The sequence below is a fragment of the Polypterus senegalus genome, chromosome 3 (assembly GCF_016835505.1).
Source record: "Polypterus senegalus isolate Bchr_013 chromosome 3, ASM1683550v1, whole genome shotgun sequence".
NCBI classification, from domain to species: Eukaryota; Metazoa; Chordata; class Cladistia; order Polypteriformes; family Polypteridae; genus Polypterus; species Polypterus senegalus.
The window spans coordinates 269,992,434-270,017,451 of NC_053156.1; the positions used below are offsets into that span (position 1 = coordinate 269,992,434).

Here is a 25,018-nt window from a genome sequence, read left to right on the forward strand (position 1 = left end):
TTAATATATTATTCATTGAAAGTTCTTCATACCAACATCTTTCTGTTATGTGTATGCTACAATTATTGACCTTTTTTGATTATAATTTTACGGACATAGGATCTCATTTAAAGTGGCTTTTTTGTGTCTTTAAATAATTTAATTGAGAAATCCATCAAGAAAAAATAGCACCTAAAATGCTTTTAGTGTGAGCCTTAAAATATTTTGGTTGACAACCGTTAGCAGCTGCTGTAGAAATTTGGAGCAGAATAAAGAATGGAAGTTACTCAAAGATAACAAGTAAATCAGAAATTATGTAGACTGTCAGATGCTCATCCTGAGGCTTCAATCTGTAAACCACAAGTTTGCTGGTTCAGTCTTCACTCTGACTTGCCATATAAAAATGAGCAGGTTAATGAACTGAACTTGTAAAACACTTAATGATGGTAGTCACTCCAGAAAGTGCTTTATAACATTTTGTTTAAATTCAGTTTTTTTTTCAGAGCTAGCAGTATTTCTAACTTCTATTCTTGTTAAACTTGTTTGACTGACTCCAGCAGCATGACAGCTTATGTTTTTGAGTTGTTTCTTTTCATATCCATTTGAATATTTTATTTTTTTTACAAATAACTTTGCATTTTCATGTAACTATTATACAAGTATTCAATGCTTAAGGTCAAATTATTAAATATTAAACATGTTCAGTTTGATATATTTTGGTTTTGTAATAAGGAACTACTAATGGATTATGTGTGAAAGATAAGTCAACATACTGACTCTGTAGTCCTATGGCTGGCCTGCACATGAACTAAGCATAGTTACAGTGCATGCAAAAGTATTCAAGTCATCATAATTTTCTGCTTGACAAAAGATTTATACCCATACTTTTCTATTCATTATTTTAATATAAACTCTTTATGATGTAATATTTCCAAGGTCAAAATAAACCACTTTCTTTCACTGAAGAACTAAAATTTAAATCTTAGTGTTTGCATAAGTTCTTAAATCTCTGTGCATTGGAAGCTCCAGGTTTACACAAATGACAAATTAATCACAAACAACACAAAAGTGACAGTCATTTCACCATAATCAAACATAATTAGGTACTACTTGTGAATCCTGTATATCTCTCTAGATATAAAAAGCACCCTTTGCAAGGCACATAGTCTTTGATGGACAGTTACTGCAAAAATGAAGACACAAGCATTCTGTTGATGTGAGAAACAAAGTCGTTGAAATGCACAAGGTAGGAAATGGCTACAAAAACATATCAAAGAGTTTGAATGTCCCATTAAGCACTATTGGATCCATCATCAGAAACTGAAAGGTTCATCGCAGCACCTAGACTTTTATTAGAACAGGCAAAACTACACATCAGAGAAGGACATCAACTGGTGAGAAAGGCTACTAAAAATCTGAACCGTTACTCTCCAAAGTCTGCAATGCTTTTTAGCTGTGACTGGAGTAAAGGTGCATGGGTCCACAATTTCAAGAGCTTTTCATAAAACAGGCCTGTATGGGAAGGTAGCAAGAAAGAAGCCATTCCTTAAGAAGGGCCACATAAAAGCATTTATGGCCTTTGCAACAAAGCATGAGAAAGACAAAGATAAGATGGGAGATGGGGGAGAAGTTTTTATGGTCAAATGAGACCAAAATAGAAATTTTTGGGCAGACTTCAAAGAAGTATGCGTTTCGTAAAACGAAAGCTCCCCATGCCTCAAGAAACACTGTACCTATGGTGAAATATGGTGGTTGCAGCATCATCAGAAATGAAGGGACAAAGGATGGATACAAATACCTTGTTCCAGTCTGCAATGAACCTATGACCTGGGATACGATATATCTTTAAATATGACAAGGACCCTAAGCATAGGGCCATAGTGTCACTGGAATGACTCAGAAAAGGTGAACGTTTTGGAATGGCCAAGTCAAAGCCCTGATCTTAACCCTATTGAGAATCTGTGGCACTACTTGAAAACTGCTATCCAGAGGTGTCATCACGCCAACATAGAGGATCTCTGTAATTTCTGCCAAGAAGGACGGGGAAGAATCACTCCTGAACAATGTGAAAAACTGGTACATGCTTATGCCAAAAGATTTAAGGCTTTTATTGCAGCAAAAGGGTTCTCAATAAAGTATTAACATGTAGCATTTAAATATTTATTCAAACACTAACTTTTGTGTTTTTCTCTTCAGTTAAATATCTACAGAAAATGTTTTGTTTTAACATTGGAAATGTATTGTTACAGCATTAGAGTTCACATTAAAAATATGGAAGGGATAAATATATGTACAAATATTTTGTCATGCAGAAACCTCTGATGACTTTCAAGGGGATTAAATACTTTTGCACACTACTGTAGCAGTATTTTATTTATTCAGCTGACAGATGACTACATTGACAGAGATTGTTTTTTGGCCCCTGTGCTCCTAACCATATGTCCCAGGTATGACTACAAATAAAAAACATGAAAAATCCAACTTTTCCACAGAAACTGACTTCTACCTACTTATCTTTTATGTTCTTCTTGTTGCTATATCTTAAAAAATAATTTCTCACCAATGAACTCAAAAGACTTGGTTCTCATATCAAGTCGCCTTACACTTGACTCTAGGCACGTTCACCATGAAGATGAAAGGTGACATCCTAGGTGTATGAATAGGGGTCCATTGGATGACCCTTTGCCATACACCTGTTTGCATGCAACTAATAAAAAAATGCAGCAAAGCTGAAATGGCCTCTTGACGTGCCTGGTGGCTCACGGAGGGGGTTTCTCATTTAAAATTCCTTTTAAGCTCACGCCTGTGATAATTACTTCTGAATTTCTGCACTTTACATAATTGTCTGTAGCCAGAATGTATAATATTATTTTTTTTGATGTTTGCAATAGTGCTATTGGAGACTTTGGGGGAAATACTCAATTTTTAATAAAATAAGTACCTTTAAGCGCTCATAAATGCATATATCATTCTGTCTGTCTGCCTGTATATCTATACCAATTGGAAACAGATATGAGTCTGTTTATCTTCTATCTGTCTTGACTTGTTAGATACAACTACATGAATCTCATTCTGCAATCTTATCTATTGGTTGGTCTGTTTGTTTGTGATTTTTATTGATTGTTCTACGTTGACCTTTTTTAAGGTAACAATAGGAATCTGTCTCTGTGGAAGCATGTTTTTGATAGATATGGAATCCATTTGTCTGTTTGTGATCTCTCTTGAATTCAGGGTGACAATTGCATCTATATTTTTCTAAGTGTATGGCAGCACAGAATATCTGCCTGTATATCTGTGTGTGTGTGTGACTTCTATCTATCTATCTATCTATCTATCTATCTATCTATCTATCTATCTATCTATCTATCTATCTATCTATCTATCTGATTATTAAATATGAATGTGGACTGTCATCTGCACCCATGCTCGTGTCCCTTGAGTAATTTTTATTTGTCTTGTTTCTGTTGACAGTAGTGAAAGTTTTATCTGGGAGCGGCAGCAAGTTTAAGCAAACAAGGAGAAGTTTAAAAAATGCATTAAAATACTTTAACCTTGAAATCTCCCCTTGCAAACGCTGTGCTGTGTGTGTGTGTGTTTTTTTTTTCCTTCTTTTAAATGTTTGAGTGTTTGATAGTTTGAGGTCTATAGTGAAAATCGCTCGGGAATTAATGTCATTCATATGCCCTGCGGAAATTACTTTTGAAATGCATATAATCTGAAACATGCAAATGAGACTGACTTTATGCACCCTGTTTAATATGAATTATCATTTTCTGAATACCTATTATTACTGCGTATATTTCTCCAATTATATTGTTCTTTTTTGTCAATCTCACACACACTTGCACTGCACACTCTCTCATACACAGGCACACACACTTGCTCCCTTTAATTTTGCTGACCTTAATTTCTTTTGTTTAGGTAAACAGTAATTAAAGTTGTCTGTAAACTAAAGGGGTGCATAATGGAAACATGCAATGTGGTGACTTTGTTATGAACAGCATGCATATGAGTACTCCCATTTACATAGTATAGTAATTATTAGTATTATTATTATGTATTATTATTTTTATATGACTTAAATTCTGGTGTCAGTCTTTTTGAACCTTGTCTGGTTGTACACAACCACAGTTCTGCACAAACCTGTTTAATTATGACAAGTCTTGTGAGATGCTCCTTAATTTGGGAGTGTTATCTCCCTAAAAGCAGCAGCAGGATATTTGCACAAGCGTGCATTCATATTAATGTTTTTAAGTAGCTTCATTTAACTGGGGCTGTTTGTTTTTGACATTTATTTGACTTTACATGACATTAACAACTCAAGACATATGATTCTCACTGAAGGCAATGCTACAGGACTAAGACAAGTTTTTGAATTTTGAAAGATTGTCAAAGTGCTTGAGCAAATGACTGACATTGCACTGGACTCTTCATCATTTGGGGGTGGGGGTTTAGGCACAGGAATCTTAGTGATCGTGTCTGCAAGGAACTGCAAAATTGTTCTCATGTCCTGCTAAGATATCCTTTCAGTAATTTTTTAATAAATCATGCTTTATTTCGATTTGTCGGGAGGGGGTAGGACTGTGAGAATGCAGCATTTGGGTACAGTGTAAAATAATTACTGTAGGAATATATTGGCCGAAGTTCAAAAGTACTAAAATTCAATTAATCTGAAAACTGGACATGCTATCATTTTCTAGCATGTCTCCTTTTAAGTCGGCTTTGTTTTTATTATAGAGTTATTAAATTTTATTTGATTAAACCCACACTGATCCAATCAATTAATTAACTCAGTAATGCAAAGTGTACCAGAGTTGAAAGCAGATGTGCTATAAAATTATATCATGTCCACTTTGAATTTTTAAAATTTTGCTTTTACATCAGCATTTTTTTCTGTTGTAAGGTGGACTGTAAGTGATTAAAAAAGATTTTTATGCCACTGTCCTGCCATGCTGCTTGCATTTGGTTGTTTTGACTGTTTGGAAATGCTGCTGCAGCTCTTGTAATTTTTTTCCCCCCACTGTACTGACATCAGGCTGCCCACTTGTGTCACATTTGAGGGTCATTTTGCACATTTGTTGCTATGATCTACAATCATTGTGAAGCTGGATGCAATTTAGCAATTTATTTGCACTTATTGGTATATCAAGTTAGTGTTTCCTGCATCATACCTTAGTGCTATAGACTTGATGCAAGCATACCAATTCCATCTATTCATTTTCTTCATCTTAAGGTGACATTAGGGCCTTCTTGTTTGCAGCATCAGTGTGTCTATGGTGGTATATGAGTAAAGATGCCAAGCAAATTAAAGGTAAAGAACTATTTAACAGTAATGATTCCAGTGCCGATGTACAATGCAGAGACACAGACAACATAGAAAAGAAAGAAAGGCAAACCTAAAATTACTCAACGGAGAATGCTAAGATTGGCTCTGGGTGTTTCATGGAGGAACAGACAGTAACAGGGGAATAAAGAATGAAATTAGGAGAAGGGCAGGTGTAGTAAGGAACAATGAAGAAAGTAGACAAGCAAGATTAAGCTGCTATGAACATGTAGTAAGGGAGAATGAGGGAGAGATGATTGAGAGAATCTGGAAAAGATTTGTCACAGAGACAGTGTTAAAGAGGTTCAGATGAGGGAGGGGATGTGGAAGATAGAAAAGGTCTAGCAGTGGGATAAGAAGAAGGACAAGAAAAATGAGTCACGAGCCCTATCACAGCAGTATCAAGTGCAGAGCAGGTAATAGACCTAGACAGGATTTCACTCCATCTAAGGACTCACTCACTCACTGACAACAATTAAGCATTCAATCATTACAAATGCTTTAAAAAGAGGAAAATAAAATTTAGCATGTTCATCTGTCCGTTCACCCCTTTGTCACTATCTATATAGGAGAATACAATACAATTTATTTTTGTTTAGACCGAAATCACACAAGGAGTGCCGCAATGGGCTTCAAAAGGCCATGCCTTTTGACAGCCCCCCAGACAAAAAACCCTTGTAGAGAAAAAATGGAAGAAACCTTGGGAAAGGCTGTTCAAGGAGAGACCCCCTTTCCAGGTTGGTTGGGCGTGCAGTTAGTGTCAAAAAAGGGGCAAATACAATACAACGCACAGAACAGAGCACAAGTAATCCTTAATACAATATAATAGTACAATATCCTGTCCGTCCGTCCGTCCGTCCGTTCCAGTCCACAATCATAAGGATGCATGGGCTATCTAGTAGCATCAGGTGCAAGGCAAGAACTAGCTTTAGATAACTAACTTTTTGAGGGCCAACTCAGGGCCTCTAATTAACTAACGTAACATATATATTTTTGGAATGTGGGAAACAAAATGAAGCATAGACTTTGAATTCTGTCATCTTTTCCAGAATGTTATTGAACATGAACTGATGACTGAAGTAAACAATGTGCTGTGTAATGGAATGAAGATATTTATTGTTTTTCTGTGATGTAGTCACGGTAGTCTCCAAGTCTCTTTGACTTTGAAAAGGATAAAACTTTGTGGTAAAACTAATGTGGTGTATCTTTGTTTTTCTTGATTAATCTGTGGAAAGCACCTTGAGTTGCATGTAAATGTATGGCAAGGTGCTATATAAATTTATTATTATTATTAAATTTTGGGAAAGGGGTAGGTGGGGGATTGAGAGGAAAGCTGATGATTACTTCCGGTACCTAAAATTGTGAAATACTGGTACTGTACAATACTTGTATACTGCGACACCCTAAGGGCTCGTTTATACTTCATGCTCAGAACACGTATGCACATGCATCATGGCTGCCACGTGTTCCTAGCTTTCATTTGACGCGTCCTCTGAACAGGTCCTCAGAAATTAGTACGACGTGTGCGTGAGTTGCAGTACCAGCAAAAAGTCGGGGGGTGTAATCTGATAAAAGTTGGAATGTGACATCAGAGTCTCTGTTTACTATCTACATGTAACAAAAAGCCTCTTTGCAGATCCTACGAGGTCGATGTACGCTCTTCGATGTTTGATGAATGGTTTGATGTAGTGAAGCAAAATGCCGATATACAAATGTATTTGTGGTGCTTTTATATTCAAGCGTCACATATTCCCGATCATAACCCGAAATATTTTAAAAGACTCACATACCATCTTATGTGCTGTCTTTTTTTCTGTGGCTTCCTCCAGACCTGACAACAGTGGCAAACAGCAATAGATCGCCACACAGAACACATTAAATGTATGATATTCCAACTCTCTGCACATTTAGAATCCTAAGATTTGTACTTGATATCACTTTCATGATGAAATGCATTAAAGTATGTATGTTACATTTTACAGATAAATCGTTAATTTCGTTTAAATAATGAACACTGTTAATTACACACATGGGGGTGACACAGTGGCAGAGCGGTAGCACTGCTGTCTCGCAGGGAGTCACATCGCTGGTATTCCCTGCCTGGAGTTTGCATGTTTTCCTGCTGGGTTTCCACAATGTGCTCCGCTTTCCATCCAAAGATATGCAGATTTGGTGACACTAAAATGACGCTAGTGTATGAGTGCTTGTATTCACCTTGCGATAAGCTGATGCCTCATCCAGGGATTGTTTCTCACTCGTGCCCAATGATAGCTGGAATGGACATATCCTTGGATTGATGGATTTAATCATTAAACATCCTTTTCAGAGATATTGCAGTAAGGTGTCATGGGAATTTAATGGGTGTTCCAGGTAATTCACATCACAGCGAAGCCAAACCTGTTCTCACCGTGATAATATCTCGCACTACCACCTGGTGGATTCCTCCAGATTTACGTAAAGTACACACTCAAGTATAAAGAGTACAACGCTTGCGTAGCAGAAGCGTTCACTGTAGTATGTGTCGCGTCGTGTGAAGTATACACCCGGCCTAAGGTGAACACGCTTCATGATAATGTGAGGTGCATAGCAATCTTAAGGTCCTTGTAGAGCTGACAGGGAAGCATGGAATATGCTGGAGGATTTATATCTCTCAGATAGGTCCTAGAGCACCTCAGAATTCAATAGCAGTAGCTGGGGAATGGTACTAAAAAAAGTCCTATGTGCCCTACCACATGAATGTAAAAAGTTTTACATGTGAAAGTGAAAGTTTTTTTTTTAGTTTATATTTTTTGTGCCTTCCCCTTTTTTTAAAGGCATTCTTATCATAGAAAATCTTTTCCCACCTCCCTTTCTGAATGTCCTACATGGGTGACATTCTTAAGAATATTGAATAACAAAAGTACAGTCTTAGATTTAAACCAGTTTTTTTCTTAAATTGCCTCTTGGTGGGGCAGTCTTGGTGTTATTGCCAGTAGAAGTTGCAGTGCTTTGAAGATTTCACCTTCCCATTTCCAAATGTTTCTTACATCCTTTGAACAAATTTTTGTTCTCTTGCTCTTTCTGCATGTATTGGCATCCATCGCTAGATCTGCTTGCCAGTATCTTTTATGCCTTAAAATGCCTTTAAGTTTTAAAATAATTTGATAAGATCTATACAACTGAACCAGAGAGTGCAACTTTAAAAATGAGACAGTGTTACCTTCTGTTTTCCCATACCTCAAGTTTGAATGGTTTTTGTGATGCATCTTAATTTTTATGGTGCTGTCTGTTATCCTGGGTATTAGCACTTGTCTCTCTGTGGCACCTCATGGCCTTTAATGTTCTTTCCTTTGGTCTTCTGTTGTGTACGCCTCACTAGTCACCATGAGCAAGGCCATTTCAGCTGGTAGTGCTTAGCACCCAGCAACTGTCATGACCTATTGGATCTACCCGGCCATGAATTTATAAATGGTGGGGGCCGAAATTTGAAACCAGATTTGGTTTCCTCCTCGAACAGCAAACAATACAATCTATGGCCTTTCTCCCAGAGGATCTAAGCAGGAGGCGTGGCTTGGATTTAAAACTTAACTGTGCAACTTGTTACTTTTTAGCCATTTGTTAAGAGGCTGTAGTACACTGTGTTCTGCAACTTCACGTATTGCTTTAAATAAATACTTTTATTTTTCCACTATGCAGTTTTTCCCGATAGAATATGGAGATGCTAGGCATTTTCTGTTGCATTTAAAGAAAACATTAAATTTACCAGTGATTATCCCCATGGTTTATAATGTAATTTAAACATATCTTTATTTATTAACACTAAGAAGATATCAAAATTTAAACCTAAATAATGTATTTAGTTAAAACTAAATAGTAATGGGAATATGGCACAGTGGCCCATTAAATTGCAACATTGCTAATGAGCCCTGGGCTCAAATCCTAGCCTGATTACTGTCTGTGTTGTTTTAATTTTAGTACCTTGGTTTCTTCTTTCTTCTTAAGATGTACATGTTCGACTGATTTTTACCAGTGAGTTAGCTCTCTATGAATAAATGTTTGTGTGCATTAACGTCCAATATAATGAACTGGCATATTGTCCAAGACTGGATCCTGCCTAACATGTGATGCTGCCATATTCATGTGAAGAAAACAGGTGTAAGAATGAAAGTAATGCAGATGTTTTGATTTCCTCCTTTTAAATAATTTAAAAACTTGGCCAAGATAAGCCCAAAAGAGAAAAGTCTACTAGGGTTCAAATACTTTTGCTATGGAAAACAGCTGTTTAATGCATATTGTGTGAAGTACCCTTTTTTGTTTTTGTGTTCCAAAGGTAGCACAGATACCTTTCTTTGGTATCATAAGCCATCAGTTTTTATGTTTAGATTTTTTTTTGGCTGGACATCTTTGGTGATTTTTGATGTATCTTTTGTATAATTTCTTATGCAGCATCCTTGTTTTTGAAGTGTAATGTTCACATCTGTTCCTTTCTGTCAGAGCTATTAATAAACTACCAAAAGTGCTAGCAGAGTAGTCTGTATTTTATCTACAAGAGTGAAGAGGAAAAGAGTGTTTATGTAAGATGAAGACTAAAATCTTCACAACAGTTAGATATCAGTGAGAGGAGAAGATGCCAGCAATGCCTCTTACAAAAAAAAAACTTCTGGAAGGAGATCCAGATAATCATATTTCTTTGTGGAAAAGGCTTTTTGATCATATCAGGCCATGATTATCTGACTAGACAATGAGCACATGAAGCACAGGGAGAGTTCCACAGCACACACACACACTTTTGCACTTTTGATAGATGGCTCTGGTTTTCACCATCAGGGTTAAACGTTTTACTTTATTCAGGATTCCCTCATTTTTAGGTTTCTCTGCTTTTTTATAAATCTTTTATATATTTGCTGTATTTTGTTGATATTTAATTGTGCAATAATTTGTGTAATGCATTCATAATTCATAAGCTGGAATGCTCATAGCATAGTCTTTCCATCAATCCACCTATCCATTTTCAAACCAATTTATCCTCAGCAGGGTCAGAGGAAGCTGGAGCTTATCCCAGCAAGCAGTGCGAGTCCATTGCAGTGTGAGCACACAAAAACACATACTGGGGCGAATTTAGCAACTCCCTGTCCACCTAACCAGCATGTCTTTGGACTGTGGGAGGAAACCCACATGGGAAGAACATGCAGGATGAACACGTGAGGGTATAAGTTGCGGGGTAGACATGGGGCTAGGTTGTGAAAAAACATCCAATAAAGGTCAGTAGTGAACCATCCTCACTCGTGAATTGCTAGAAAATGTTTGCAGCAAAAGGGGTATTCATAGAAATCTCATTAGGGAACACAGGGGTAAAGTATTGTTTCTACTGAATTTTAGTAAAAGCTTTCAGTGAAGGAGCAGTCCTGACAAATCTAATTTTAGAGACAGAACTTTTTAAGGAAATTTGATGGCAGCTTTCTTCACCAGACATCTTGAACAGTTACAAGTGAAGAGTCTTGGGAAAGCTTCATGTAAAAGTGCTTGTACTTCATTTTAATAAGTTCTAATAAAGGAGCTTACACATTTTGGTATGAGACAAGCTATGTTATTCAGCTAAATAAATTCATCAAAAAATATTTTGCAGAGTTGGTTGCATTTTATGTCCAAGAATAAAGAGAAAAAAGAACACATTAGATTGTTTCAAGTATCATTCTCTGTAAAACAGCCTGTATGGTAATGGATGTCCATATTACTGAACGGAAAATAAGCTTTAGGATAGTTGAAGCATCACAACTTGAAAAGTGGTTTAGCATAATTATCTTCAGTTCCCCAACATAGAAATATTCTCTCTCACAAAATCACACATACATATATGCACATTTTTAATTACTGTGACATCAATTGAACTCAGAGTAGTTTCTGATTATCCTAAATTATTTTACATCAGGGCACATGTTGGTGTTGCCAGCTAAAGAACTTCAGGTCCAGGTCTCATGAACAGACATCTTTAGTCATTTCCACTAGTTAATAGCTTATTCCTGCTCTATAGGGAAATTGACTTGTGAAAGCTTCTACTTTTTTTCTAAGGCTTAGGGTGCTATATATATAAAAGATGTGTTACTATTGTTTTGTTATTAGTTTCTAAAGTAGGAGCACTTGCGATATATCTTAGCATTAGGCATGCAATTTGGTATCCAGTTAAGAGACTCCTTATTGGACATCTCTGGTGGCTTTCACTGAGTGATCTTTTCACTTCAGTTTTATTACAATTCTCTTAGCAAGTGTTCCTAAAAGTAGCTTTTACTTTGCTTTAAAAGGCTCTCCGTTTCTGTCCTTACTAAAGACAAACTGTGGTAACCAGTTAAAGAACTTATATTACAGGTCTCATTACCAGACATCTTTAGTGGTTTCCAGTAAAGGATCTGTTCATTTATGTTTTATTCCAGATCCCTAAGGAAGACTTCCAGCCGAAGATGTAATAATGTTTAGGTTGTTTCCAGTAAAAGAACAGCATTGACAAATGTTATCATGAGAGAACTGATGTGGGAACCAATTAAACAATTCCCATTGTAGCTCTCATTAGGAGTAAATAAAGGTGGGTGGTTTAAAGTTAGGATCTTTAAAGAAAGCTTCTAATACGAGAACCCTTACTAGCCTTTAGAACATTTCCAATGAATGAGCTACCTGACAAATCAAGCCACATGGGAACCAGTTAAAGAACTCCAGTTGTCTCATAATCAGACTTCACTGGTGGTTCCTCTCATGTCTTGTTCTTAGTGACTAGGAAAGAACTTGCACTCATCCTTAGGATGTTTTTAGTAGAAAACTAACCCGAAATATATAAAAGTAAACCTGCTTTTTTTAAAAACTTGTTAATAGCCTCTAATAAAAGGGCCATCATTACAAATATTATTAGGGAAATTCTGTTTTTTTTTTTGGAAAAGGTGTTCTTGTTGTTGTTTTTGTACTGTAGAATGTGGGTGATATCCAGTTAAGATTTTCACTTGTTACCACTTGATGTCAAATGAGCAAGTCCCCTTGCTATAAAGGTTTACTTATATCCTTCCATCCATTTTCTAAAGCCATTTATTCCTGTATTATATAAAGACAAAGCAGGGCATGATGGAAGGTTACCAGAATGGAAGCTCTCATCATAATTATTTTCTGTTCCAGCTTTGTTAATCTACTATCTCATGAGCCTATTTTTCTGTTAATGTCTTGTTTAGGGTTATGGCATTAATTAATGAATTTTCTTATTAAGCTGTTTATCACAAATTTCATTTACCCTTGCACTTGATGATAGTTTGGAAAGCTCCCTATTCATTGGAAATTTTCTCTGTTTTCCTTTTCATGTGTATGAATGAATTTGATAGGGGCTATTTTGTGAAAAAGCTGCACGTCAGATTAAATAAACTATGATTCTGTATTAAACAGCCAATATGCTGATGGATGGCCATATTGTAAAAGTAAGCATGGGGACAATTTAAAAAGTGAAGCAGCAAAAAGATCTTTGAAACTACAACATGTAAATGGTTTACATACATATTTTAATAGTTTTTACAACAATTGAAGACAGAGTGGTTTCTACTTACCATTTTTTTTTCTACTGCAGAGCACATGACTGTAGTGAGAAAACTTCAGGTCCCACTCCAATTATCCTCTGTGTCAGTGTAACATCACTTACATGATATCCTGAAACTTTCCTAATCCAGTCCAGAGTTAGGGACTTGATGTCTACCTTAGTAGTATTAGGCACAAGGCAGCAACCAACTCTTCATAAAGTGGCAGCTCTTTGCAAAGCCTTACACTCAGACAAATAAGGGACATTTGTTACAGCCATTGCAGACTCTATACAGACCGTGACCAGGCGTGGACTTAGATCCCAGGACACTGGGTATGTGAGGTATCAGTATTAGGAACTATGTCCCAATGCCAGTGTGGCATCCTGCTTTCCAGCAATTTATCTTATGCTATGTGGACATTTTAAACTGTGACATAATGACTGAGATCATCGGCCAAAAGCTTCCTCCTACAAGACTAAATCTTTGATATTTCCTGAGCAAACCTGCACATGTAGGCTAATGCATCCTTTCAAAAAAACACTTGTATGCCTGTGGCCAAGCTTAATGAGCCCAATGAATTAACTGGCCACTTTACGTATTTAATTTCATATAAATTAATTTTTGTATCAGCTTAAAAATGTCCTCTTCCCATTTTTATATGTCTTTTAATCAATAGCAAGGTAATGGAAGACTGTATTATTAGGTAAATGTCTATTCAATGTAAAGCCCTTCAAAAAATAACAACACATTAATATAAATCACTTCACACTCTTGTTTTGTATTTGCTGACATTCAGAGGGTGGTACAAATAGAAAGCTAGAAACACATAAGATGAATAGCTAGAGTAGGAGCTAGAATTGCCTGAGGGTGCACACTCATGTGTTTTAGCATCCTCTTTGCTGTCTTACTCTATTGCATTCTTTCTATACCCTGTCTTCTGTAATTATGAATGATAAATTTGAAACCCCAGCCAACAAAGGAGCTATAGTCAAATTCCCTTGGAAATCATACTATGCTGAAATTTGTAAAAGACTACACAAGTTTACTAGTTTGATGGGAGGCATTTCAGTTCCAGAGTCGCACAAAGCACAACTCCTCAATTTGTGTCACCTGAAGATCTGTGCTTCTGCCTAAAATTTTTTTTTGTGTTTTGAAGATATTAAAAGGAAGTCATTTTTCAAGACTTTTCTCAAATTTATATATATTTATTTTTTAATATTATATTTTGCTGTTAAGACTGAACCTTTGTATTATAAGTAGTACTGTTGTCATCTGAGGTCCTTTATTGTTATGCTTAAACTAAAGTACTTATGAGAGGTAGTGTCAGAGGGGAACATATGGAAAAAATGCCACTTGAATAGTATTTCTATTTAAAAGGTTAGGAATGGATAGAATATCTCAAGTTCCTGTTTATAGTTACCATTTCTGAAAAGCTCTAATTGGTGTGGAGCTGTTTATGAAGCTTCCACACCATCTTAAACAGTTCATATGAATTTCCAATTTACTTTCATAGAAAGATTTAAGTGAAAGATGATACAAGTATATTATATAACATTATTATTCTGCTGGCACTTTTATCCAAAGCGTCTTACAAGTCACACTAGTACAATTTATTAACAAATATGTACATCTTAATAACTGGAAGATTTCAGGCTTACTCTTTGTTACATAGAAAATGAGTCAAGGGGATTGAAGTGATAGCCTTATGCCTTACAGTCCAGTCGGCTGTACTGCCTGCCCTGACAGCCACATTGTCTTGTGGATAAGAAGCTAAGACTAGAAATTAAAGTTTTGCAAGCTCAAATCAAATGAATGACAAATACCCTTATAAAATATTGCCTGTCTTTTAAACAGCCTTGGCTCTAAGTATATGAATAGGTATCTAAAAAATGTGTTACAGTTTGCCCAGCATGTATTTGTGTTACATTCTTCTTAAAAATGCTACAGAAAATTACTGAAAACTAAGTCCTTTACTGTTGCTTGATTGTTTGTTTTGTCCCAGATGTAAACAAAATATTTCAACGTGCATATTGCTAGTTTGATGCCAATAATTGTGATTTTATATTGTGCCTTTCTTAGAGTGAACATACAATAACTATATTCCTCCTTGTGGTGTAGTAGTCAGCATGGCAGTTGACCCATGTAAGATTCCTGATCAATGCAGAAAAGTTTCTACAAGTGGTTCAAAGACACTTGTTTGTAGACATGTTTGTGTAGCTAATGAACTAGACCCTTAACCAAGAAACTGCTGATTCATTTCCCGTGTCCAAACCCCTTAGTGCGACCCTGAACAAGTCAGTTAAACTGCCTGTGCCCCAGGTGTAAACAGTTTGTGTAAACAATGGTTCTATTTATCTGTGGTGTTCAGTACAGAATTGCACTAGATAAGGTAGATTGTTTTTGTTTAGTGAAGGCAGTTTACAAATGAACAGCTGTTCTATAATTAGTTCAGTTTGCATAATGCCCTTTTGATGTGGGTGTCTTCTCAAGGTACTATATATTACAAGTGCAGATGTGTGATACAAATGGAATAATGATGCATGGAACACAGGTTGGTTAAATGGCAAAAACACAACCAAAATAAAAGTCAAGTACTGAACCATTGGCTTTGCAGTTTAAAATGTACTTTGTTAGCCATTACTCCACATTTCTTATAGATTCATTTTGAGTGTATTTTATAAAGTTTGACTAGTCTATAACTCCAGTGGGGCGTGGCTTCCTGTTGATCCAGCAGTTCTCCCTCCCTTCCTCTGATTTCACCTTTTCTTGCCCACCATCCCTTGGCACTGCCTCGAGCACATGCCTCCACACCCAGCCACACCCTTCCAGCAACAGAAACCTGTTCACAGCAGCCTGCGGAGGAATTTGCAGGCAAACATCAGAGTTGTTGTTGGCATTGTTTGGTGTTTGTTTAGCATTTTATTTGTGTTCCTGCCCAGAGGGCTTTGTGTCCCGGCAGTAGCATACAGCCTGCTTCTGTCAATCTTTTGAGTCTATTGGTGTGAAATATGATACTTTTTTTCTTTTCCTCTTTCAACTGGAAAAAGAAGAAAAACAAGACAGAGGAACTCATTCTGAGATTCTTTTGAGTGGTTTTGTATATTATGGCCAGGGGTAAGCTGGAGCAAAAAACTGCTTTGTACCAGTTTACCAAAAAAAAGATGGGGCTGGCTACAGACTTTACTTTAAAAAATGTAACAATAATTTCTTTTCAATACTGAAAACAGAAGCATGAGCTACATAAAAAGTTCTTAATAGCAACTTCCTTGTGAAAGTGTGATGACTGCATCACCTGGTGTTTTTTTACTTACCTTAAGGGCTCTCCAAGTCTGATTTCTTATTTCTCTTCACTCTTCATTTTCCAGGTGACCCGTGATGATGGTAGAATCGGCAACTGAGACCATTCGAACTACCCCCTCCAGTCAGAATGGAGTGAGCAGTCTGAGCAGCCAGCCAGACAGTGGTGGGAGAGAAGGCGGGTCCAGCGGGGAAGCCAATGGGGAAGTGAGCCCTGTTGACTTGCTGCATCTTCAACAACAGCAAGTATGTCTTGCTCTCTTTTATTTCTTAATAATAATGCGCACCTTATACCAGCAGTCAGTAGCTGTATTTCTGTCTTGAAATACCTTCAGATGTTTGACTTGTAAAGCTTAAAAAAAGCCCAAGGGGAAGCATTCTGACTTGCATATACTCACATTTATAACCTAGGACCTTGGAATCTAATTGTACATATATTACTCTTTAGATTTTCTTTCTGTCCTTAAAAATAAGTTTTTCTTTTGTGTGCTATTAGTTTGATTTGTTTCAGCTTGTGCTTTGCATTAATCGGCTCATAGAGGGCTTACAGGTACGTTTATGGCAGTGCAAATTGTAACTTGCATCTGCATGTTAATGGGTGAGGCTGATAGGGCATAGTTACTGTAGATAGTGCAAACCTCTGCCTTCACCCCAGCAGGCAGTTTGGTTAAAGCTAGGAGGGTCAGTAGAAACAAAAACTAAGAAAACAAAACAATGAGCACTAGCCAATTCATTCCTAGTTAGCTCTCCCTTTGAGTCAGTGACCCCAGGACATTTGTATTTTTTTCATTTTAAATTTTCAAGGACTCAGACACCATCTCTGCAATATATAAACTCATTTTACAGTCCCTCCCTTTCAAAGATCCAAGAGGACACTGGGATAAAGATCTCTCAATTAATATATCAGAAAAGAAGTGGAAAGTAGCAATGCAGAGAATTCACTCGAGCTCCATATGCGCAAAGCATACAATTATTCAACTCAAAATTATATATCGAGCACATCTGTCTCATCTAAAACTCTCCAAAATGTTTCCAGGGCATGATCCAACCTGCGAACGCTGCAATCAAGTCCCAGCCTCACTGGGTCACATGTTCTGGGGCTGCACCAAATTAACATCATTCTGGACCAAAATGTTTAATTACCTTTCAGACAGCCTTGGTCTTACAATCCCTCCTAACCCATTAACAGCTGGGTTTGGGGTTCTTCCATATGGGTTTAAAGTGGAGAAGGACAAACAAACTGTGATTGCATTCACTACACTTTTGGCACGCAGACTTATTCTGCTAAACTGGAAAAATCCAGACTCTCCTCTTTTAAGTCAGTGGGAAACCGATGTGTTATACTATTTGAAATTGGGAAAAAATCAAATACTCAGTTAGAGGATCTGTACAGATTTTTTTCAAAACATGGCAGGATCTAATCAGTAATATTTTAATATAATCTCTTAAAGCACAGAGGAAGCAATTATTTCTGTATTTCTTTTTCTTCTCCATTCACCTCTATTGGCTTATCAAACTTATCAATTTAGGTATGTTTACAAGCCTTAAATTTTATTCCGTTGGCCTTGCTCTTTCTCTCTCAGGAGTGGGGGTCGACTTGTTCTCAATTCTACATTTTGTAAAAATTGATTGATTTGTATGGAATGATAGCAATAAAATTAATAAAATTAAAAAAAAAATTTAATGGGGGAATCATCTTTTCATCACTTACTTTATATTGTCTTCTCATTACTTAGTTTACATTAAGAAACATATAAATAATAGAAAATTAAATAATACATTTGTGAACAATTACGTGAATATCATTGACCACAATGTGACAGATTAAGGTTGATAAGAATCCTAGGTGACCAAGTCAATGAATTGGCAGGGCTGAAGTTACTACAAGGTGTTTGTAGCACACAGTAGTGCCTTTTTTATTATTTTTTGTAAACTTCGAGGTGGAGATGAAATGCTTAATCTATAGACTGATTAAACACATCAGTGAATATCCATCTATACATTTTTAATCTGCTTTTTCCTTCACTGTGTAGTGTGAAGTTGTAACCTATTCTACTAAAATTCGACTGAAGGTAGGAATCAAGACTAGAAAGGACACAATTCTGTCAAAGGAAATACTTGTACATCATCACTCACTCAGAATATTGGAGAAAAGTGATAGTGATATATGTTGACTCCATGTGGATGTTGATGTAGGAGATTATTCAGTACAGGTCTCTGGACTAGAGAGGCAGCTAATTGCTCTACTAACATACTCCCCGTCTATGAAAATATAATTTTAATTTGTTTATTTCCTTTCTTACTAAATAGCACATGCATCATTTCTATTTATAATCTCACATTTCCTCCAGTAATCTACAATATGTATAAGGAAATATGTAATGGTTTGAACTGTTGTCATTGCTACTTTTTTCCACTCAGGTCACTGTACATGTGGAGTTTACAGCTTCTTTCGGGATAATTTTGTTCATTCCTTTCTCCCAAGGATTGAAACTTCTCTGATGTGACTGTACAGTGTGATGGATTTACATACAATCTGTCTCCATTTAGTTTCTATCTTGTACATAATGCTGCTGGTTTTGGCATTAGCTTGCCATGAGAAAGGAGATTCAGAAAATGACTGTCCAATGGAAGATTTAGCAGTTAAATCTTGATTGTTTTCCAACAATACTCCATTTTTCTTGGATTGTTTTTTTTTTTATTAACTTCCTTCGACCCTAATTAGAAGAACTTCCCCCTCCCAACCTTCTCCAGATTCAGCATAAGCAGTGTCATTCACAGTAATCTGGCTTCAAAACCTTTTTTAACTTAGGAAAGCTATGAGGTAAATGTCATGAGAAATCATATAATTGTCTTGCAGTAATTCAATTATAATTCCACGGGAATTAGGTCAGTGCTCCGGCAGAGTCAGATGATGGTGCTTATTACCTTTGGAGAATATTTTCACAATTGGTCACCTCCTATTTTAATCTTTTTAGACTATTTGGCAGCATGATAGATAAACCTGCACTGAAGATCTTTTTCCTTATTCAGGAGTTCCAGGCATCATTTCTAAGCTGCTGACATCCTGGGATCCAACATACCTTTAGGGAAGTTGTATGGAATCTTTTGAGATATTTATCTTGTACTATCTGAGCTTTTTCTTGGTTCTCAGCGACATTGTACACGAGGCAGTCATGAAGATTGTTTTGGTAATCTGTTTAAGTATTCAGGTGCAGGTATGCCCCATCCACCATCAGTTCTTTCTTCTCAGCTGCCAAACTGTGCATGGTTAGTTGGACCTCTTATTTTTGGGAAGCCCACAGCATCATTTTAATAATGTAAGAGTGTTGATTTTATGAGAAGCTTAAAATGTGTGACCTGTTGACCATTCTTCCATCATATTTAATTTTTTCAACTTATCAGTGCTTTCCAGCACTCTGTTTCCGTAAAGTCAATCAAGACTGGCTCCACAGACATCTTTTCTTCCCAAGGGCTCACTGCCCTGTTTTTTTTTAACTTTCCTTCCTCAGCAGTCAATGTTTACTAAAGAGACTTCTGTCTGTAATGCTTACCAATCCATCCTGCTTAGGTCTACTTTTCCTAATAATCACAGTATATTCCTTCCTTAGATATTCCAGAGTCCTGCTTCTTTTTTGGAAGCTCTTATACATTGGTAATCTAGGTGACCCAGTCTTATGGTTTGCTAAAACATTATTTTAATCGGTTCTCCTTTGTTACTTGCTTACTGAGGTACAACTTAATCTATTTATTGATTGGTTTAAATTACAATATTTCTACAGGTTCCTGAAGCCAAACTTGAAAATTGCAGGTTCTTTGGTTCCCACTGGCTTCTTGGGCACACCACTGTGTGGCTGTAGTGATATCACAGTCATTAAGATAGTTTTAGCCAGAGCTGTTGTGCAGATGATATGCAAGCTTTCAAAGCAGTATTTTTGCATGCTTTTGTCAAGTTCTTAGGATTGGTTTGTTTTGTGTGAGACACACGTATTATGCAAAATATACCCAGAAGTGTAATGGATGGAAGAGGATGTGTGAACACTTTATTGTGCGTTTATCACAATGCAGAAACTTGGATCAGCAAATGCAAAAAATAAGGGCATATATCAAAAAAGCTAGAAGAAAACAGATTCTGTGCACAGCATAAAATGCTGAAGACAAACAAAAAAATGATTCAAACAAGTACAAAAAGCAGCAAAAAGAGCAACTGGCATCTCACTATTATCCTCTGTATCTTCTCTCTGCATAAACACAAAAATATCTACTGCATGCATTTTTTTAAAGTAGAAGTGATGCCCCTTAAGCATTTCTTCTTGTAATTCACAAACACCTATGAATAAGCTATCATACTCTTTTCTTCCTGCTACCCTTAGTGCAAAGTCATTTTTAGGATGGTGTATCTTTTCAAATGCAGTCAGAACTTTTTTTCTAGCCGCTTCTCAAGCTTTGAAGACTGTTAATCCAGATACAGTGCTGTGTTGTTAGCAGTGGATTGTGGCAAATGTATCTTTAATTAAATCATAACGAAATGTGGGGAAATGCATGACAGCGTCTACTTACCACCTAACATATGTAAACCTGAAAGATATAAGGCTTTACACTGTGAGGATTGAAAATCTATTACCTGCAACCACAGGCTGTTTTTCCCTTCTTTTCATTTTTTTTCTGTATTTATACCATTAGTCTACTGCCACCTGATCCAAAGTGTAATCATCCGTGTAATACTCCTAAATGTTTCTCCTCTTGAGTAGATTTTGCTATAGCAGAATGTATCGCACTGTGACACATTGCATCGCCCCGAGGGATCAAACAGTGCGTGTAAGCAAATAAATAAATAAATAAATTGTTACAGAGAAAAGCGGGGCGTATGTGTATTAGAACAAACGGCGAAAGGTAAATAGAACACTTGTTCGTTTGCCGGCGACACTAGCAGAATTGAATGTACTTTGCCGTGCTCAGAAAGCATATAACCCTGCCTGCTCTGCACACGTGCCTCTGTGAGTACAAGCAGGGTCTCGCAGCCTTGCTGCTGAGATTTGCCATGACAGGCTGCAGAAGCTTCTGTCCTTCTTTAGGTTTTCTGTAGTGGAGTGACCCAGGATATTCCTGTGTTACGTTCAAATAAAACAAGTGGTTGAAGTTATTTAAGGAGGTTTTGGGGTTAGACCCACAAGTAGGGAATGTTGGGTAATATCGAAAAGAGGGATGTTTCTTTGCAGGTGTAAGGAGTGTTGTAAATGTTTGTTTCACATTCTTACAGCATCAGTGCTGTTTTCAGAAGAGGTAACCTGTGGCTAACAGGTAAGACTTTGTAAGGGAGAATTTAATGGAACAATTTGAAGACAATCAGTAAACCATTGCAGCATAAAGAAAGAATGGATTATCATATCAGTGGAGGGAATGGAAGCAATGGTATTATTTGAAATAATCCATCCATTCATTTTAAAAACAGCTTTACAGTATTTAGGGTCTCAAGGAGGTTAAGTATGTAATAATTTTGCTATAAGTAGATAGACAGCAAAAGTGACTTAGAGAGTTGGCTTTTACTTCCCAAATGGCAAGGTGTTTTTTCTTCTTTTGAGGACGTAATGCTCCTAATTGGACTTCTCACCTCTTGTCCCCTGCTTCCCCCACACATTTTTACTTCTGAGTGGCAGCTAAGCTATGTATCTTTTACTGTATAATCAGGAGACTTCTGGAGCAAGCCTTTTCCTGTTTTACAGTTCATCTTTATCTCAAGTAGCAGAAGTGTTGATTTGTTTTAAACACAAATTAGTTACAATAAATTGTTCTACTGTTAACTTTTATCTGGTTGTGAGGAGTACTTTTTGCAGGTTTATGATATGCATTTAGTCTGTTTTGGGGTACGTAGTATTTTGGCACCATTGTTAGTGACCTTCTTTTATATGTCTTGCTTTTCTCTTGGGATTCTTGTTTGAGTAAGTGAGGTCTGCAATGGACTGTGGTTATTGTAGGTTGGTTTTCTTTGGACCAGGTCTGCCAGCGACATATTTGCCCTGTGTGAGTTTTTTTTTAACATTCTGGTTGCCGGGTTGACCTCTGACACTGTATCACCTCTAACCTTAGACTGTTGACTTGCTTCAGAGTTCAGACAGAGGGGATTTTGTGGGGGAGGAAGGAAATCCAATTGTAAAACTTGATCATGTCTGCTTGCTATTCACGTCTGTCTGACCATTGAATTGAAAGGAAAATACCACAGATTTGCCACAAACTGATCAGAAAGAAAGAGGAAATTTTCATTATGGTCAGTTCTTACTGAGATTGTAAAGTTACCTTTAAGCATCTAGCAGAGCTTGTAACCATTTAAAAACTAATTCAAATAAAAAAAAACACACGTATCCCTAGGCATCAAGTATTTGTTTAACAGCAGTGTTTCCCATGGTGGTTTCTCAGGTACTGCTTCCAAGTAGTAGTTGGCTTCTCAGTGTAAGCAGTGTATGAGTGGAATACTCAACCTACAAGTAAGCTAGGGAATCACTAATATTAAAGCTTAAAATTAATAAATACTACCAAATTTCCACTATTAACTAGATTTACGTTTTAATGAATCAGGCAAAGGCCTGGCACTGTTATTATTCTCAATTGATGATATCATTGTTCCCTGTATGGCAACCAGACAAAGTGCTATTTATTATCTTAAAGATGAAACTTTGTATAGCCCAAGAGTTGTCTGCCTTATTCATTGCATCCCGTCTGGTTTACATATTGAGCCTTTAATCGCCATTAATTAAGATCATAATTTTGCTTGATCTTTTTTTTTTTAAATTCTGTTCTTTCCATTTTTGCTTGTAAATAGGTGTCATACAGAGCTGACTGTAAAGTTACTATTTACATGGCAACTTTAAAAAGACTATACTGAAAGTTGAATCGAGGGAGCTATGCCTAACTTGAAGACAGTTGTATTAAAATATGTATTTGCAGAATTTTAATGTGAGCCTTAATTTTTAGTATTCATGTGCATCTTTAACCATGCCATTGGTATGGAATAAGTATTGGTTAACATACAAGCATGTACGCTTATACCAGTGGAAAAATGACCAGTTTTACTGAAGTATAGCTATTGTATTAGGGTAACACCAAGCTTGGGATACACTTGTTTGGCTTAAAAATCAGTCAAAGCATGGACCAGTCACTGTAGTTATGATATTTGGCAACCAGTTTTTGGATTGTTTCAATATTTAAACTTTTTAGGGCCAAATATTTTCTGACATTTTTGACAACATAGACAAATGTCAAACATTTAAATAGCATTCTAGATGTAGTAGCATCAAGTCTGGACATCTGCCAATATATGTAGTGAAAGCAAATCTTATAACTAAAATTGTAGTGGGGGGCTTTTGGCTGGAGATGTCATGAATAAATCATGAAGAATTTGTTAAGTATAAAATACAACTTTATTTTACTTTAAGATTTTTATATTAAATTCCCAAGTAAAGACCCCCATACATATTAAAAGCTTTGGATGCAGATGAATCTTTATATGTCAACTTAGTGAGAGTTTTACTCAAAATAAATACATATAAATAAATATTCGAAAAATACACTGTAATCTTTCGTCTATCCATCAGCTGCCTGAATCTGCATAATCCAATTCCTAGTCATTGGATGTGGAGCCCATTTTGGCAGAATCAGGCGCAAGACTGTAGATTCAGGGTACATTCTCACACATATAAATAGTGCCAATTAACAGGTAAGGGTGTATCAACTCTATATGAAATATTTTTTCATGGAAATTCCAGACATTGGTTAAGGAAGTAATTTGTGGCAATATAATGGCCTACAAAGAAATTAGAATACACAAAATAATATGAAGTATCTAGTGTAGTTAGGATTCTTTTGGGGTCCTATTACCCTGAACTGGATTAAACAGGTTTAGGAAATGTGGTGTTTATATTGCAAATGTAGGAACATGTGATATATGGGTTGTGCCAAGAAGTTCAGCGAAATTCACCAAAAGTTTTTTTCACGGTGAATATGCTATATTTGCTGGAGACTTTGTTGAATCATTTCCTGGAAATTCACTTTGCAGCAGGCTTAGACAAACATTTTTTTCCCAATGCCCCATGATGCCTTGCAAGACCAGTGTGACATCACAGATCTGTACTAGCCATTAGCAGAATTTCACACATGTGTACTGTAAGAGTACTCAATCTCACTTTTTCGTTACTGTCCAATCTGCTTTGCTCATGCTTGTCACTACTCCAACTGGATTTGCACCCTTGCAGTATATTAATTTGTGTGGTACATTACCTAACCATAATGGTAAATTATGAAAATATTTAGATAGATACATAAATGGATAGATACTTTATTAATCCCAAGGGGAAATTCACATTTTTTTTTTTTATATATAGATAGATATCGAATTGTTCTCCATAGATTTATTGTACTTTGTATCTTCACTGCTGGACTGCTGCTCGCTGTGCAGAGCAGATCAGGTACAGCTCTCTGAATATATCACTCTGATCCTTTGCAGCACAGGCTGTCTGGGTGTGCCGGTACACATTGGTACACATGTTATCTGCAGATACTCTGAAGCTCACACAGGAAAGTGGCAGCCAGGTCCAGCGACCAGGACTCAAACATTTATAGAATTCTGTAAACACAGTGATATACAGTATATATATATATATATATATATATATATATATATATATATATATATATATATATATATAGTGACAGATAGGGGCACTGTTGTCCCCTTGAACCCTCAGACCAGACACCAGATAAAAGTCCAAATAATGGATTTATTATAATAATACAAAGCACCCTCCACTCCACTATACTCATAAACAATACACTAATCATATAATCAATAATCAAAGCCTCCACTCCCAGACGCATTGTCACCCTTCCTCCCAACTCGGCTCAC

General features: G+C 36.5%; 1 protein-coding gene across 4 annotated transcripts in view; it reads left to right on the forward strand.

The window, feature by feature from the left end:
- The window catches only part of foxp4 (forkhead box P4), a 244,257-nt gene that overhangs the window by 43,507 nt on the left and 175,732 nt on the right, over nucleotides 1-25,018 (forward strand). For 3 of the 4 annotated variants that reach the window (XM_039749164.1, XM_039749167.1, XM_039749166.1), the window contains exon 2: nucleotides 16,191-16,368. In XM_039749164.1, coding sequence (XP_039605098.1) covers nucleotides 16,201-16,368 — 168 coding nt within the window. In that variant the 5' untranslated portion in view covers nucleotides 16,191-16,200. Of the gene's footprint in view, nucleotides 1-15,896; nucleotides 15,940-16,190; nucleotides 16,369-25,018 lie in introns of those variants that run through there. The other variant, XM_039749165.1, reaches the window with a different exon arrangement.